Source organism: Pseudopodoces humilis, chromosome 5, assembly GCF_049639895.1.
Source record: "Pseudopodoces humilis isolate 2021_Gansu_Grassland_sample_001 chromosome 5, ASM4963989v1, whole genome shotgun sequence".
Taxonomy (NCBI): domain Eukaryota; kingdom Metazoa; phylum Chordata; class Aves; order Passeriformes; family Paridae; genus Pseudopodoces; species Pseudopodoces humilis.
Genome location: NC_142204.1, coordinates 20,462,133 through 20,477,366, shown reverse-complemented (window position 1 = coordinate 20,477,366; position 15,234 = coordinate 20,462,133). Strand labels below are relative to the sequence as shown.

General features: G+C 41.3%; 1 protein-coding gene across 1 annotated transcript in view; it reads left to right on the top strand.

The window, feature by feature from the left end:
* Positions 1-13,871, top strand: part of NUAK1 (NUAK family kinase 1) — a 46,560-nt gene extending 32,689 nt beyond the window's left edge. The window contains exons 3-7 of the mRNA XM_005527529.3: positions 847-998; positions 2,312-2,377; positions 8,183-8,302; positions 8,605-8,737; positions 9,787-13,871. Coding sequence (XP_005527586.3) covers positions 847-998; positions 2,312-2,377; positions 8,183-8,302; positions 8,605-8,737; positions 9,787-10,940 — 1,625 coding nt within the window. The 3' untranslated portion in view covers positions 10,941-13,871. The remainder of the gene's footprint in view (positions 1-846; positions 999-2,311; positions 2,378-8,182; positions 8,303-8,604; positions 8,738-9,786) is intronic.
* Positions 13,872-15,234: the final 1,363 nt, after the last annotated feature.

Sequence of the window (15,234 nt, the reverse complement as noted above, 5' to 3'; positions counted from 1 at the left end):
CTCAGCCCCAAAGAAGGGTCAGGCTGTGGCAGATATGAGATGGATTTTCCTTGCTCTGCTTAGGCTGCCGTTGTGCATTGCTGCCGGCTCTGCGCAAGCAGCGGAGGATTACAGCATGCAATCTGTGACATGTGGTAGGGACAGGAGATAAGGAAGCTTGAGGAAGAGTTGGTTGCATGAGATGGGGTACAGAGCCACGCTGACAAGAGCTGTACAGCTCTGGAGGCACTGCAGCCGCAGCAGTCTCAGGTGTCCATGCCTGCCATGCTGTCACACAGAGTTGGGATGGAGGAGGACACATCTATCAATTCCCTTATTGGATTTTGGCGATAGGTGAAAGCCAACCAACAGTCATTGTAAGCCAAATGGCAGTCCTGTATCAGTCACTGAAGACAAGAATTTATTTTGCCTTCTATGAACCCTTTCCAAATTATATGAGGGCTCCTCTTTGCTTCTGTCCTCTGGCCTCAAGTAGGCTACTTGTACAAGGAATTCCGTCCTGGAGCAGGAGCTGGTATTCATGTGTTACTGGCACAAGTGTCCACCTCACTAGGATGACTTTGCCACCTTGTGACCCCATATTATTTGAGACAAAGAGGTTCATGTAGCCATATGAAAGAGAGGATAACCTCAGCTTCCTTCTCTTAGTCTGAGATGTTGTAATCTTCCTCTGGTAAAAAATAGCTTTGGAATTTGCTTTTTGCAGTGGGATTGTTAGTACATCTTTCCAGCCCACACTGGTGGTCTAGGATGTGATCAGACATCCTTGAGTCTTCTTCACTCTTTAAAGTGTCACTTTCAGATGTATGGAATCAACTGTGGTGTTTTTTCTTTTCTTCTGTGCAGTGTTTGAAAATAAAGATAAGATTGTGATCATCATGGAGTATGCAAGTAAAGGAGAGTTGTACGATTACATCAGTGAGAGGCGGCGATTAAGCGAAAGAGAGACAAGACACTTCTTCCGACAAATAGTCTCTGCTGTGCATTACTGCCACAAGGTGAGCAAAGGATTTCATAGTAAAAAATGCCGTTTCAAGGCTGATTACTGACATATATTTCAAAGCATGTCTGAGGTAACACCATTCATTATTATCAGAGCATATGATTTTATCAGTACAACAGGAGAGCTTCATTAAAAGTGCTACACTGAACTAATGCCTTTTTTTAAAGACTAATGATGCTTTCCTGTGTAATGGCAGATGCCAGACACACCCTTACTTTAAATGTACCTTGCATTTTTGCCTTTAAATAATTCTCCTGACATTAAAAACTCAAAAATTAAAACATCAGCTAGAGAAGGCATCCCATACATGCTATCCTGTACAGTATTAGTATTAATGCATTCAAATAAATGTTAGTTTGCAATTTGAATATGCTAGTAAACAACTTTAGAACAGGAGATATAATACATGAAAGAAAAAGCCAAGAGATAGCTATGAGGTTCATGTATGAGCTTTAGTACATATCTCATTCTGGATAGGTAAAAGTAACTTTACCAGATGTAGCGGGAAAGATACCATTTGCTAACGACCTTATCCATCATGGTACCCACTTGGAATGACAAGTCAAGCAATTAAACCTAAGGTAACTGACTGGCTGTCATCATAGACCTTTATCCCTGTTTATAGAGCATATCCCTGTTTATAGAACTGTATAGAGCCAAAACTTGTATGAAGCTAAAGGCAATGAGCAGCTGAGATAATTTTAATTTGAATTCTTAAAACACTTAAGTCTTTACTTGAATTCTGATAAAAAGGGGGTTTCTCAAAGTCCTCACTGCATAGTGCTGAAAAGCTGCAATGCCATTCCTGTTGCAGTTAATTTTCCCAAGTTTCTGTAAAGAAGGCTCTGACCTGGACCCAGTCTGTTTGCTTCCATCCCTAACATTTACAATCCTTTGGGATTATAACTCCCCCGATCCACGTGGCTGCTCATTGGAGGAATGAGCGCTTTTGTAGGGGCTAACGTCGTTGACAGATACTGGTTTCTGGTGCCTGGGAAGAATATCCTGCTTTCCTGCAGTGGGGGTAGAATCCAGGATGAAATTAAGTTCCGAAAACACACCCCCAGCCCTCTGCCCCCCCACGCCCCTGCTGTTTTAGAGTCTTTGTGGGAGGACAGATTCCAGTCATTCTTGCCTTAACCACACACCAAGTGACTAATACAGTGCCTGCCACTAGTCACTGGGCCATGAGTGTTATGACAGTGACATCAGCCCTGAAATGTAGATGCAAAGACCACCCTGCTAGCTCACCTTTAATTTTCCCAATATTTCTCATGCTCTTCCCTGTTTTTCCCTTCCTTGTTTCAGAATGGTGTTGTCCACAGGGACCTAAAATTGGAAAACATTCTTCTTGATGACAATTTTAATATTAAGGTAGGATTCTTTTTCTCAGCTTCTCAGAATGGATTTGCATGTTTTATAACGTTTTTACCCAAGGTATTAGAAGAGCCATTGTTATGGTAACAGCTACTAAGCAACAGCATCTGGCAAGAGGCTCAGAGGTTTGGATGTTGGGGGAAGACACCACTGATTCCCAGTTATACACACTAAATGAAGCTTCGCATCCTTTGGAGGAGAAAGCCCTGTCCTGCCATGCAAAGGTGACGATTCCCAATGCAGTATCTGCCCACTGGTAGAAAAGAGCAGAGCATTTTGTGCAATCAGGCTTATTGTACAAATGATATTATTGCTGGCTGCTTCTGGGGCTAGGAAAAAACTGTTCTGGTCTACAGGGTTCAAGTGCCTCCTACAGAACAGTCTGAATGTTCTTTTGATCATGGCTGGAAAATAAGCAAATAGAGTTTCAAAATAAACCTAGTAAAGCACATGTGCTTCATTAGGAAATGGCCTTGGAACTTCAGACACAAACGTATACTTTGGATAGTGATGTCAGTGATGTCATTTCCATGCCATTTCACTCCAGTGAAAGCATGGGAATGACCTTTTTCCTGTCTTTTTCTTCTGTTGTTTATAGCTATAGCACAAAGTTAATTAATGCAGAGATTTAATTTCCAGAGTAATTTCCTATATACATCCTATCTATATTCCTCTATAAAATAAGTGTAATTTCCAGGTGGCTGAACCTGTTTCACTTTCAACTTTGTTCCTCCTTGGGTAGCTGGGTGTAACATCCACAGGCAACCAAGCAGAGGGAGGAACACCAAAGAGTTTCTGCTGACACTTGAGCATCCTTATTTAATTAAAAAAGTAATCAAGGAGCTACTTGCATAGCCCGTTATCTAAATAGCCTGGATCTTCCTTTTGTCTCCCCTGAAAGCCCTGGGGCTGCAGGCACTGCCTTCTGTGCTTCACACTGGAGAGATTGTCTTCATTTCGAGCTGATGCGCAATGGAAATGGAAAGTAACATGTGGTAGCTGCCATCTGTGTAATGCTGATGACAGAAGCTAACTTGGATCAACTAGTGGATTAAAGGCACATAAATATGTGGTTTCCAAAAATAGTCTTTTATAGAAGGCCCATCCAATGCAATATTTGGATGTTTTGCTGTTAGCATCCAGCGTTGGAGCAGGCCTCCCCTCTCCTGTTCCTACAGGGACGCTGTCTGCAGCAGCCAGAGCCGTTCTCAGCAGCGCTGAAAACAAAAAGTAGCCTTTCTGGGACATTGTATACAAGTCAGGCTTCCGCAGGCAGGATGACCTTTCTTTCCACATTACACGCCAAACTATCTTCCCAGCTAATAAGAGAATTCTTGAGAGAAAAGAGGAATTTGTGGAATTTGCTAGCTGTGGAGGGCTGGATCTCTGCGCTGTGGTCCTCATCTGCAAAACCAATCAGTTTCTCAAGCCTCTGGGGAGCTGAGCTTTGTCAGACGGCTCCACTCCTGCCTCTCTCTCCTTTATGGGAGTCGTTCTCCTGCAGGTAGAGCGGAAGGATGGGGCAAGGACAGGTAGCTTTGTTTGGTCCACCCTTGGAGCTGAGCCAGGAGCTTCAGAACCACAGATGCGTTTCAGTTGCCATAGCAAGTGGCACTGCTGTGGAAGAATTTCAGGTAGCTCTACCTCCTCACATACCTTCCAGTCATTTGGGCATCTTTTTCTTGAGGGTTTCCCTTTCCTGACTTGTGCTGTGTTTAAGCTGCTGTAGGTATTTTTCATATTTCCAGGCTTTCCTCAGCTACATCTTTTCAATGTTAAGGCCTCTGAGCAGGCAAGGCTGCCTTGGCATGGACAAGTGGCTTCTTTGCTGTCCCCTAGGCACTACTTCTGCAAAGGGTCTCATGAAACTGAAAAACAGACTGAACTCAGGAAGGTAGTGATATTTCATACATCTTACAGTCAACAGTGTTTGAATTTGAATTGCTTCAAGAGGTGTCTTTTGGTATGGCTTTCCTTTATCTCTGTGCTCTCTGTGACTGAGGTCAGCTTTGAATACTTGCTGTTAAGCCTACAGCCACTATTTCCCTGATGCTGAAGCTTTGAATATGTTGCTGTGGTTTCTGTGTTACTTGCACAGAATTTTACTTCCCACTTTTTCTTTGTTTCACTAAACAGTAACTGTTGGCAAGGAAACACATATGGAACTGTAAATTATTTATTAGGAGTAAATTTATCAGGTCCTCACTCTGAGAGTATTTACATGTGGTTTGTTCAGGCAGAAAAAAATGCGGTTTGGGGTTTGGTATCGACTGAAGGCTTCAAATACCCAGGGGAAGGCATTTTCTAGAAATGGATTGATAGTCTTATCTGTACTTTCCTAGTATTTACATTTCATTCAGTGGATTACAAACACAAAATTGGCAGTTTGATTTTAAGAATGAGAAAATTAAAGGAATTTCTTTGTTCTTGGGTGCAATGTGCAATTAAATACATGTTTCTGATGAAGCCAGCGATCTATGCATTATGATTTACAAAAACATGTCATAATAATGTGAAGAAAAAATAAGACGATGTAAAAATGGATCCCTGTATAGCAGCTTAAACAATACTTTTAAAACAGGAAATAAAGAGGACAAGTAATCCATTAGAAAATATTATTTGGCCTAAAAGGGCCCCAGGCCATTTTACTTGTTACTACACTAACTTGGAAACCATTCTTAAGCTTTAGATAATTAAATGAAGGTCATTAAGGAGTGTATGGAGACATACAAAGGGTGGGTTTTTTTTGTTTTTAAGAGTTGTGATGATGAGTAAAAATCTCTGGAAGCAGTCGTGTGTTAGAATATAGCAACAAGGAAACACCAGAGTCTGGAAGCAACAAAAAATTACACATTTTGAAGCGTTCTGCCTATCCACAGGCCAGAGGTGGAGTGCAATGAGAGGAAAAAGGTGATCCAATCTGTGGTGTATTATTAGGTTTTTCATAGACTTGTTTTATGCAGTACTATTTTCTGTAGACTTTTACTGAAAACCACTAAATGCAGCAGACATAAATGAATCAAATGAGCTTTAAACACTTGTGAGACTGAACATCCTTGTTCACAGTAGGGATGTGAATGGTTCCTGGGCTGGGAATTGTAGCTAAAAGAGATGTCTAGCAAAGGTTGACGTAAATGGTATGATCAACCCCAAAGTGATAGAAGAGTAGAACAATGCAAGTATAACAGTAACATAATCCTGCTAACTGCACATTCTCTCAGGCTGGTAAGGGGACACCAATCAGACTAACCACTAAAAACCCATGAGGGTTTCATATATACAGACTAAGTATATGGAATTGGGATTTACTTTGCTGGAAGGCTCACCAACTGCACGTACTTTTCATTTGCTTTAAGAGACCTAATTATTTCTCTATCTGCAGTGCAGAGAGACAGATTCTTAAGTGGGATAAAACTGACAATATCCATGAGTGTGAACTCTGTGGAATTTATATTCCACACTTCAACAATAACTTACATCTGGTTTATCATAGCTAACAGTAAATATGGAACATACATTCCTGAAGCAAGGGGAATAAAAGTACACTTTTCTGCTCCTCCCAGTTTAGGAAGTTTTTTTGACTTGATGCCTTAGTTCCATTTAAGTGCCAAGAACATGAAGTAATGTTGGCTTCTATTAAACTTGTTTTGGGGGGCATGACACTTTTAATGGGAAAAGCTGATAAACATCAGTCTGTGAGCATGGGAGTGGACTGTAACATAAATACTCTTTTCCTGAATGGTCAGAATGAAAACATGAATGCCCAAGTCTGAGAGTTTCTTAGAGTGAACAATGGTATGTGTATTCCTATAGATATATATATATTCATGCACATCCACATGCATTTTATACATTCCATGGTGTTAAGGGAATGTATTTTCATAAGGAATCACACTGTGCAGTGTTTGTCCTTGTCTTAGTTGCATCCTGAACTAAAATAAAAATCAATGACTAGCACAAATTTTTAACACTGAAATGATCCCATTCTTTCCCTGATTGACAGGGCACACTTCATAAGGCTTAAAACCAACTTCCTGCAAGCCAGGCAGAGTGACTTGATAAGAAGGTGGAATTTAAGGCAATTAAGTGCAATCTGAGCCATGAGAATATGTTTGCAGACTGCAATTCTACACCAGCTGTTTTCAATGACATTCCAACCATACAATGAAGGTTTTACAAACCGCATTTATTTAAGGGTTGAATTTTCTGCTGTGGGTTGATAATACACTGTCTGAGGGACTGAGTGAATTCAATCTATGAATGAAGATGGTGAGATGACTTAAAATTAATGAACAGAAATCAGCTGCTCTTTGAGCAGAATGAATACAGATTGTCAGTGAAACACCTGCACAAGCAGAACATCAAAATGAGGAAGAGTGAAGCATGGAATCTCATATCTGACTTGTGACTTTAAAAATTGTGTAAAAAGGATATATTAAAAAATTCTGCATTTCTAACATGAAAGTATCTATCAACTATATTTATATCTGTTTAGAAAGCATATACATGTTCCTGTTTTGGTCTCAACTGTGTCATTTTTCAGTGTAGCTGTACCAGTTGAGGTAGTAGAGACAAAGACTTTACCTCTTCCAAGAGTTCACTGAACATTGTAATTCAACAGGTATTAGAGGCATTGATGATACACATTTTAGAAAGCCAAGAGTGAATGATGGTGCTGGCAAATCCTTTTCTTTCCCACTCACTTTGTGTTTTCTTGAATTTTCTCTTGTGAAAATTCCTGGGATTTAATTTCTTTCATGTAGAAAAGACATGAATAAGGTGAAGAAAACCCCCAGAGAAAACTCCTGTTTTTTATATCTACAATACCTTTTTTATGCCTGTGCTTTATGTCTTTTATGTAGGCATTATGTTGATTGTAGGCAGTAATACAAGTATCTCTGGGAAGCAGAAACATTTGGGTTTTGATCAAGATGAAAATGAGATGTGTTGCCTTGTGCTAGAGAAACAAAGAAAATGCAGAGGTTGTGGGAGTATTTAGTGTTGCTGTCCTCAGCTTTTGTTTTGTAAGAACAAGAACAGAGAATTGAAGTAAACAAAATATTTGGACCTGATCCTGCAATTCCTACATGGGCAAAATTCCCAACAGTCCCAAGGGAAGTTTTGTTTGAGTTGGGAAAGCCGGATTTGGGCCCATTGTTTCTAGTTAGGAACCAGACTTGTGTTTATTATCTTGTGATAGACATCTCATGGGCTTAACAGCTCAGATTCCTCAGCCCAAAGTCCCTGAATCTGGAGGAGTGAGTGACTGCCTCACTTTGCCCCTTGTTCAGGCGTAGCTACATTCCAGCTGATCTAAAAAATCACTTTCTTCAGTAATGGTTAGCTTCCTGCAACACTCCTGCCTCCCTCCTCCTGTTGATTTTAAAGGTTATGGCTTTTGGCTTGCATGTGTGTGATAAGAAGGGTGGTACTTTCTGCTTGCTTTCCTCTGGTACTAATGACTATACAAGATGAAGAGCAGTCAGTGGACAGCAGGCTTCCCAGTATGAGATTGTCTTTGCAAGCATATGCAATTCATCCAGGATAAAATTACCAGCTCATGGTTGTGCAGTTGGTGGCTTGTCTGTGAATGGACCTCAAAGCATCCTTGTTCCTAATCAGAAGGACTTAACCTGGGAACCCTTTTTCTCTGGGGGATCTTTAGAGAGAAAAGTAAAATCCATATTGAGTTCCTTGCCCTGTGGTAGAGACAAATATAGCTGAGTCTTTCCAGATAAAGGATTTTTTATTACTTTAAGAAATCATTAATACTACAAATGCCTTGTGCAATTCTATTTGCAGATTGCTGATTTTGGACTCTCCAACCTTTATCATAAAGACAAGTTTCTGCAGACCTTTTGTGGAAGCCCACTGTATGCTTCCCCTGAAATAGTTAATGGACGGCCTTACAGAGGCCCAGAGGTAAGAAGGGTCAGTTTTTCTGTGGTGGTATGGGGATGTCTTTGATGATAATGTTCTTGAGGGGTAGTCTTAATGCAAATCTTACTCTACACGTGAGTTCACTTGGGTTTGTCCTGTATTTGAAGTGCTTAAGCTGCTTCACTTCTGTTTACATTGACTGTGGGTAGCTAGTGAGATGTTAGATACCGTTTGCCTAGCAGTAGGTGCAGCTGGACATGATGCTGCTCGTCTGGTGCTAATGGCATGGAGAAAGGCAAGGGTCAACTTTCCTGGGCTTCACACGCGTTGTGTCTGTATTTCAGGTTGACAGCTGGGCCCTTGGTGTATTGCTTTACACTCTGGTTTATGGAACGATGCCCTTTGATGGCTTTGATCATAAAAATCTCATCAGGCAGATCAGCAGTGGAGAATATCGTGAGCCAACACAGACCTCAGGTATGATAAAGGAGGGAGAGCCATGTACTGAGCTGACAGCAGTTCAGAATGGAGCCCTTTGTTCGGCCCCTTCCAGCATGTTACAGTGTCATATTAGAATGATGCGCATCAAAAAAAATATCTCATTCTCCTACTGAGCTCATCTGCTATAAATTTCCATCTAGGTACAGCACTTTCCAAAAGCCCTTTTGAAATTAAAGTTTTGTAGCAGACAGATTTTGTTGCCTTGGGGAGCTGTAATGGGCTCTTTTAAGCAGATCTGTGTCAGTAGAAGGTCTGTTAGCTATTGCAAGTGGAATTGTTCAGACAGGCTACACAGTGGGCTATCACAAGCAGAGAGAAGGTGAATGGTCAGAGCAACACAGTCTCTTATAAAGAAGGCAGGCCAAAATCTGGATTAATGCCACTGTGTTCACATTGGCTTGTAGGATAGCACATTAAGCAGTCACCTGACAGAAAAGTAGCAGCTAAGTCTGACTCATTGATTATAATGACTCCTTCCAGCCTTAAATATCTAGGCAAATATTATATTTAAATGAATATTTATCTTGTGTCAGTTGCTTGCCATTCCATTTGGTTTTCTGTCTTCTCTCTCTTTGTATGAAAATAAACCTTTACCATGTACAGAAGACTACATTGTTTATGGAAAAAGTAATAAAAAAAGTAAATACAGAAGCGATAATGTGTAGATCATTTAAAATATCCCAATTCTGTTTTATTTTCCTCTAAGTTTTGTCATTAGAGTCAATAGATTGGTGACTTCATTCAGTAATACAGCACTCTTCACTGTCTAATTCCAGTACAAACATGAATTTATTGGATAGCCCAGTGTACACTTTCCAGAGTGAATCATATTCTTCTGATAAAAAGTAGTGCTCAGAGGCATTTTCCATCATTGACTGATGGTCAAAGCCTTGCTCCCTTTCACTTTCTCTGTAGTATGGAGCATTATTTTTGCTCATTTGATTGTCTTTACACTTTAAATTTAAGCTGACAAACCGAAGAATGTCCATGTTCTAAAAATGTTATGTGCCATTCTTCATCCATAGATGCTCGTGGTCTTATCAGGTGGATGCTGATGGTGAACCCTGAACGCCGAGCAACAATTGAAGACATTGCCAACCACTGGTGGGTTAACTGGGGCTACAAGAGCAGTGTCTGTGACTGTGATGCCATGAGGGAATCTGAGTCCCCACTGCTGGCAAGGTTCATTGATTGGCATCACCGTTCTACTGGCCTCCAACCAGAGACTGATACCAAAATCAAGTGCCTTTCTAAGCCCAAAGGTCCTGAAGTCACACTAGAGAGACAAAGGTCTCTGAAAAAATCAAAAAAGGAAAATGACATTTCACAGTCCATCCAGGAAGGAGGAGCTGAAAATGCAACCAGACTGACCTCCAAGAGACCCAAAGGCATCCTGAAGAAAAGGAGCAACAGTGAACATCGCTCTCACAGTGCAGGTTTCATTGAAGGAGTTGTCAGCCCAGTGTTACCCTCTGCTTTTAAGCTGGAGCAAGAGTTGTGCAGGACTGGTGTGGCCATTAAAAGTGTTGTGGAGGGAGAGGTAGCTGGTAAATATGGCACTAAGCAGTCTTCCCTAATGCCAAAAAAAGGAATCTTAAAGAAGACTCAGCAGAGGGAGTCTGGCTATTACTCCTCTCCAGAAAGAAGCGAATCTTCTGAACTCTTGGACAATAATGATGAGACAGTGAACAGTGACACTTCTCCAGGGGTCGCAGAGCCATCCAGAAATGGGTCTTACAGCCATTCCTGCAGGCGTAAGGGCATCTTGAAACATAACAGCAAGTATTCTAGCAACAGCACTGAACCTGCTTTGATTAGCCCTGACACACCAACGCTGGAGGCCATGGAAGAAATGGTCTTGCCTGGGGATGCATTACCTCGAAGTTACAGTCGCCCTTCCAGCGTAATTAGTGATGATAGTATTTTGTCCAGTGACTCATTTGATTTGCTGGATTTGCAAGAGAACAGGCCAAACAGGCAGAGAATACGGAGCTGTGTCTCTGCTGAAAATTTCCTCCAGATCCAAGACTTTGAAGGACTTCAGAACCGCCCACGGCCACAGTATCTAAAGCGATACCGCAACCGTCTGGGGGACAGCAGTTTTTCTCTTCTCACAGACATGGATGATGTGACTCAGGTCTACAAGAAAGCCCTAGAGATCTGCAACAAGCTCAACTAGCAGAGGGAAGATGGAAAAGGGAGGGAAGGGAGTTATTCTGTGTACCTTTATGATGGAGTAAGCCAGGTCACTGATTTGCTGACAATGGTAGGTTTTGATTCAGAGGAGCTGACTGTACCTACTTAGCTGAACTCCAAGTAAAGTTGCCCCAAAGCCATCTCACACTTCTCTAATTTTGTGTCCTCAAAATATTACGTACCTGACCAGAGAAGAACCTTTGGTCTTTGTATCTGTGACGAAAGCACATCAGAAGCTAGCAGACAAGCATCAAGATTTGATGGCTCAAAGTCAAAGCTAGTCAGAATTAAAACTGGAAGTGAGGGACACATGATTTGAGAAGTTTGTAATTAATATTAGGTAAGCTTTATTAAGAGATTAACTGAATTCTTCAAGTCAGATTTGGATGCCTTTTAGAACAAGAGGCTTTATTTCCCTCTGAAGTTATTTGTCTGGGTACAGTGATTGCACAGTGGGAATCTTTGGCTTGCATTGTGCATGACATCTGGCTAGGTGGTCACCATGGTCCTTTCCACTAGAGTGACCTGAGAAGTTCTGAACATCTTCTAAGATAATCTGAGAGACTTGCCCCAGAAAAACTTCATGAGGTGTTTGTGGACAAGCAATGGAACAGGTATTCATACCTGAACCTCCCATAGTGTCCATAGCCATTGCTCTTCAGTGAGTAGAAAGTTCTAAAATTGTTTCCAACTACCAGCAAGAACAGAACCACAGAAATGATAATGGCAACTGGAAGGAATGTGTGTTACCAGCAGCTAAGTGAATTTCTAAGGCATTTCAACCCATATGTTCAATCTGTGACTCTTTCAAAATGGCCAGCCAAATGAGTGCCCAGACAAAGATGGATCTGACAAAGATTCTCAAGGGTTAACTGACCCTCCAGTCTAGAGTTCAGTCACTGTCAGCAAATGGTGCCACCTTGCTGCTAGCTTGTAGTATTAGGGGGTAACAGTAGTTTGCAATCAGAATGTTAGGTAAGGAAAAGGTTGTGGAATGTAGGAAATGGATAGAGGTCAGAAAGTTAGTGGGAAGATGCCTTTCTGCAAATGAAAATGTTTCTAGGTTGGTGGTAATGGAGCAGAAAGAATTGAGTGATGAAATGATAACGGTAGATTTAATAACAGAGTTAGTTAGCATAAAGTTGTGGGCCTGCCTCTATTTAGTGTAGCTGGTACTGAGTGTGCAATGATACCAGTTTGAAAAAAAAAAAGGATATGTTGTTTGTGTTCACAGACATATCCAGCTATCCAGACCGAAGGCTTCAACTCCCATAAAGGTACCACATGGGTCTACTGGATTACCTGAATGTAAGCCTATGTCAGAAAGGCACTGTGTGTTTGACAGGCCTGGGCAAACTGGAATCTTCAGGCCCATTTCAGTCTCATTTCCATGAGCACATAGCCCCTGGCTTTCTTGGAGGTGCAGTGGTGTGATTCGATCACACGTTTCAGCCGATGATGTCAAAATGATCCACAGCTGCAAAACTTGTATCCACACTCATACCCAGAGCAGAGGGGCATGGGGAAAGTTCTGGTCTCATTCCTGACCTGTAACTGGAACTGAAAGCAGAGTTTGACCCACTGTGTCCCAAATCCTAGAGATGGTGCAGAAACCGAATGGATTTCCCCTGGGGATTCCTTGGGAATCGGGGATAAGTCCATATATCGTTGGCATCTGGGACAGGGAGCTATTTCACTTGCATATTCCTCTTACTCAGTGTGTCATGGTACTTAAGTCTGCTGGTTCCTCCTAAAAATCAAGTGGGCTACCTAGCACAACAATGAACCAGCTTGAGTTTCCTAAATCAGTTAATCTGCCTCTGTGGAGAACCTTTACTTTTTACTTGCTCACTTACACTGGACCAAATTTGACTCTGAAATAAACAGCGTCAATACCATGAAATCTCTGAGAGACGTACTCTCAGGTGGTCAAGTGAAATCTGGCTCACTGTTGTTTGCTCAGGAAGGGCAACTGCAGGTCACTTCTCTACAGATGTGTACCTCTCTGTATGATATTCAGACATCTCATCTTGTCTCACAAGCCCTGCATGTGCTCTGTTACCCCATCCCAGACCAGCACCCCCTTATGCAGTGTGTTGAATTAACAGGTTTGCTGTGGTGCATTTTAAAACAGCTCAACAGCAGTCTCCATTGCCTTTCTGAAACAAGGGTGGATGTGCCTTGCAGCCATGGCTTTCAGCTCCTGCCCTGGGGTGTAAGAGCTGCATCCTCAGCTGGTGTGAGTCAGTGCTGTCCTGTTGAGCCTGGAGCATCACACCTTCCCTGCACATCTGGCACTAAACCTTGAGTGGATTTATAGAGGTTTCAGGATGAAGGGAAGGGAGCTCAGCCGGCCGTGGCAGGGAAGTGAGGAGCACTCTGAAGGCTCCTATCTCTGAGGCTTTTGCCCAGGCCTGCTTCCTTGTGTACAAATGTGAATGAGTGAGTGACTGCTTGCTGCCAAACTGGAAATGTTATGTAGGGATTTACTGGCATGTTACTGGCATGTTACATGTTTACTGGCATGTTATCATTCCTAGAAGAGAAGAAAAAAAAAACTTGACTGCACATTGTTACTATTAGTGTTGTGATTCTTATTTAATTTTTTTTTTGTAATACAAAGTCAACTTTTTTATTTGAATTTGTCTTTTTTTTTATTTATTGGTCTGAAAGCCATTTCAAAGTTATAATAATATATTTGGTGTAATTTAATTGGTGCAACATTATTTTACAGCTCCGGCCAAAATTGTTTGGTGTAATTTTTTGGTTTTTTTTGGTTTTTTCTCCCAATCCTTGGTTGGTTTGAGCTCTACAAGGCACACAGGGAAAAACGCTGGATAATCACCCGAAGTGTTTGTATTTTTAATCTGATACTGTTTTTTATTAAATAAAATGAAATTAATGTAACTGTGAAGAGTCTCTCTCCCCCTTTTCTTTTTCACTGTACATCAACATGAGCCAATGCCAAATGGTAATGAACTTGTCATGCAGAAATACAGCAGCATCTCAGCACTTTGTACCAAGTTGTTTATGCAAACCTCCTTGGCTCATTTGTGCATTTGAATATAACGTGGGTGGCCACAGAGATTCCCTTGCTGTGAAACATTTGACACTGCAAAGCAGACAGAGTCTTCAGCTCTAGAAAAGTTAGGTGGAGAACAGCTGGCTGGGGGTTTTCTGTTGAAGATAAATGAGGTTTGTGGGCCAGGTGTGCTGTAGGTGAGACAGAGCTCGCTGAGTGGACACAGCACAACTCATTTGTAGCTCAGAGACAGATGGTCATGGTCCATTCTCCACATCTGGGAAAGGGATAGTTTATTGACAATGTTTTTGTTGGTAAAATTTAGAGGGTTTGAGCAGTAATTTCATCAAAAAAATTGATGGCCATGCACTGCTGTCGAGTTTGTGTTGATTTTGGTCAGATGGCTTTGAACAGACAGAAATTGGTGAGAGGGGAAAAAGGGGAGTCAGTTTTCATTTTTTTTTGAATCCCCATGATCATCAGAAGGCTTTAGATTGCTTTTCTTGAAAAACAGGTGGGCATCAAGAGAAGCTTGGTGTTAGGTATGCTGTGTGTGCTGGGGACTTGTTAAAATAAAGAAAATGGTTGGCAATGTCTTCGTATTGGCTCTGAGCAAGACACAATTAAGCTTCACCCTTGATGCAGCCAGCCAAGATACCTGTGGCGTATATTCTGCTTTTTTAAATTACAGGCAGTTTGTATTAGGATCTGAGGTTTGGATATTATGAGAAAAAAAAAAAAAGGCTGTAATTGTTCAATTCATCTCTCTCTTGAGCGTTTCTAAAACCAGAAGCCATGGCTGTAGCTGCTAAGATTATGACCGCTTGAAACCCAGTGGGAATAAAGGGAAGAAACCAATAATGCAGAAGGGTAAGCAGGCGTTAATACATTACAAAAGGAATGATTATCTGCTGTGTGCTAATTGAGTCAGGAATTATGAGGTGTATAGTCAAAGTCAGCAGACCTGTTCTTGCACCTGAGGTGAATAAGGTCTAATTGTGCTGCTGGTGGAAAATATACTGCAAGTCTCTTCTGTAATAGCAATTATGAAACAACTTTTTTTTTTTTTTTTTTTTTTTTTAAACACACTAGTTAAAAAGTGAAGCTGAGGGCAAACTATTTGTTTTATTTTCAAAATAATGACTTTTAGAAAGTTATGGATGGCTGGGCATGCTGCACATTTGTGGCAAGCTCTGAGGAGTAATTATGTACATGTTTGTACAGCTCTGATAGTGCACAGCTCTGGGGTGGGAGC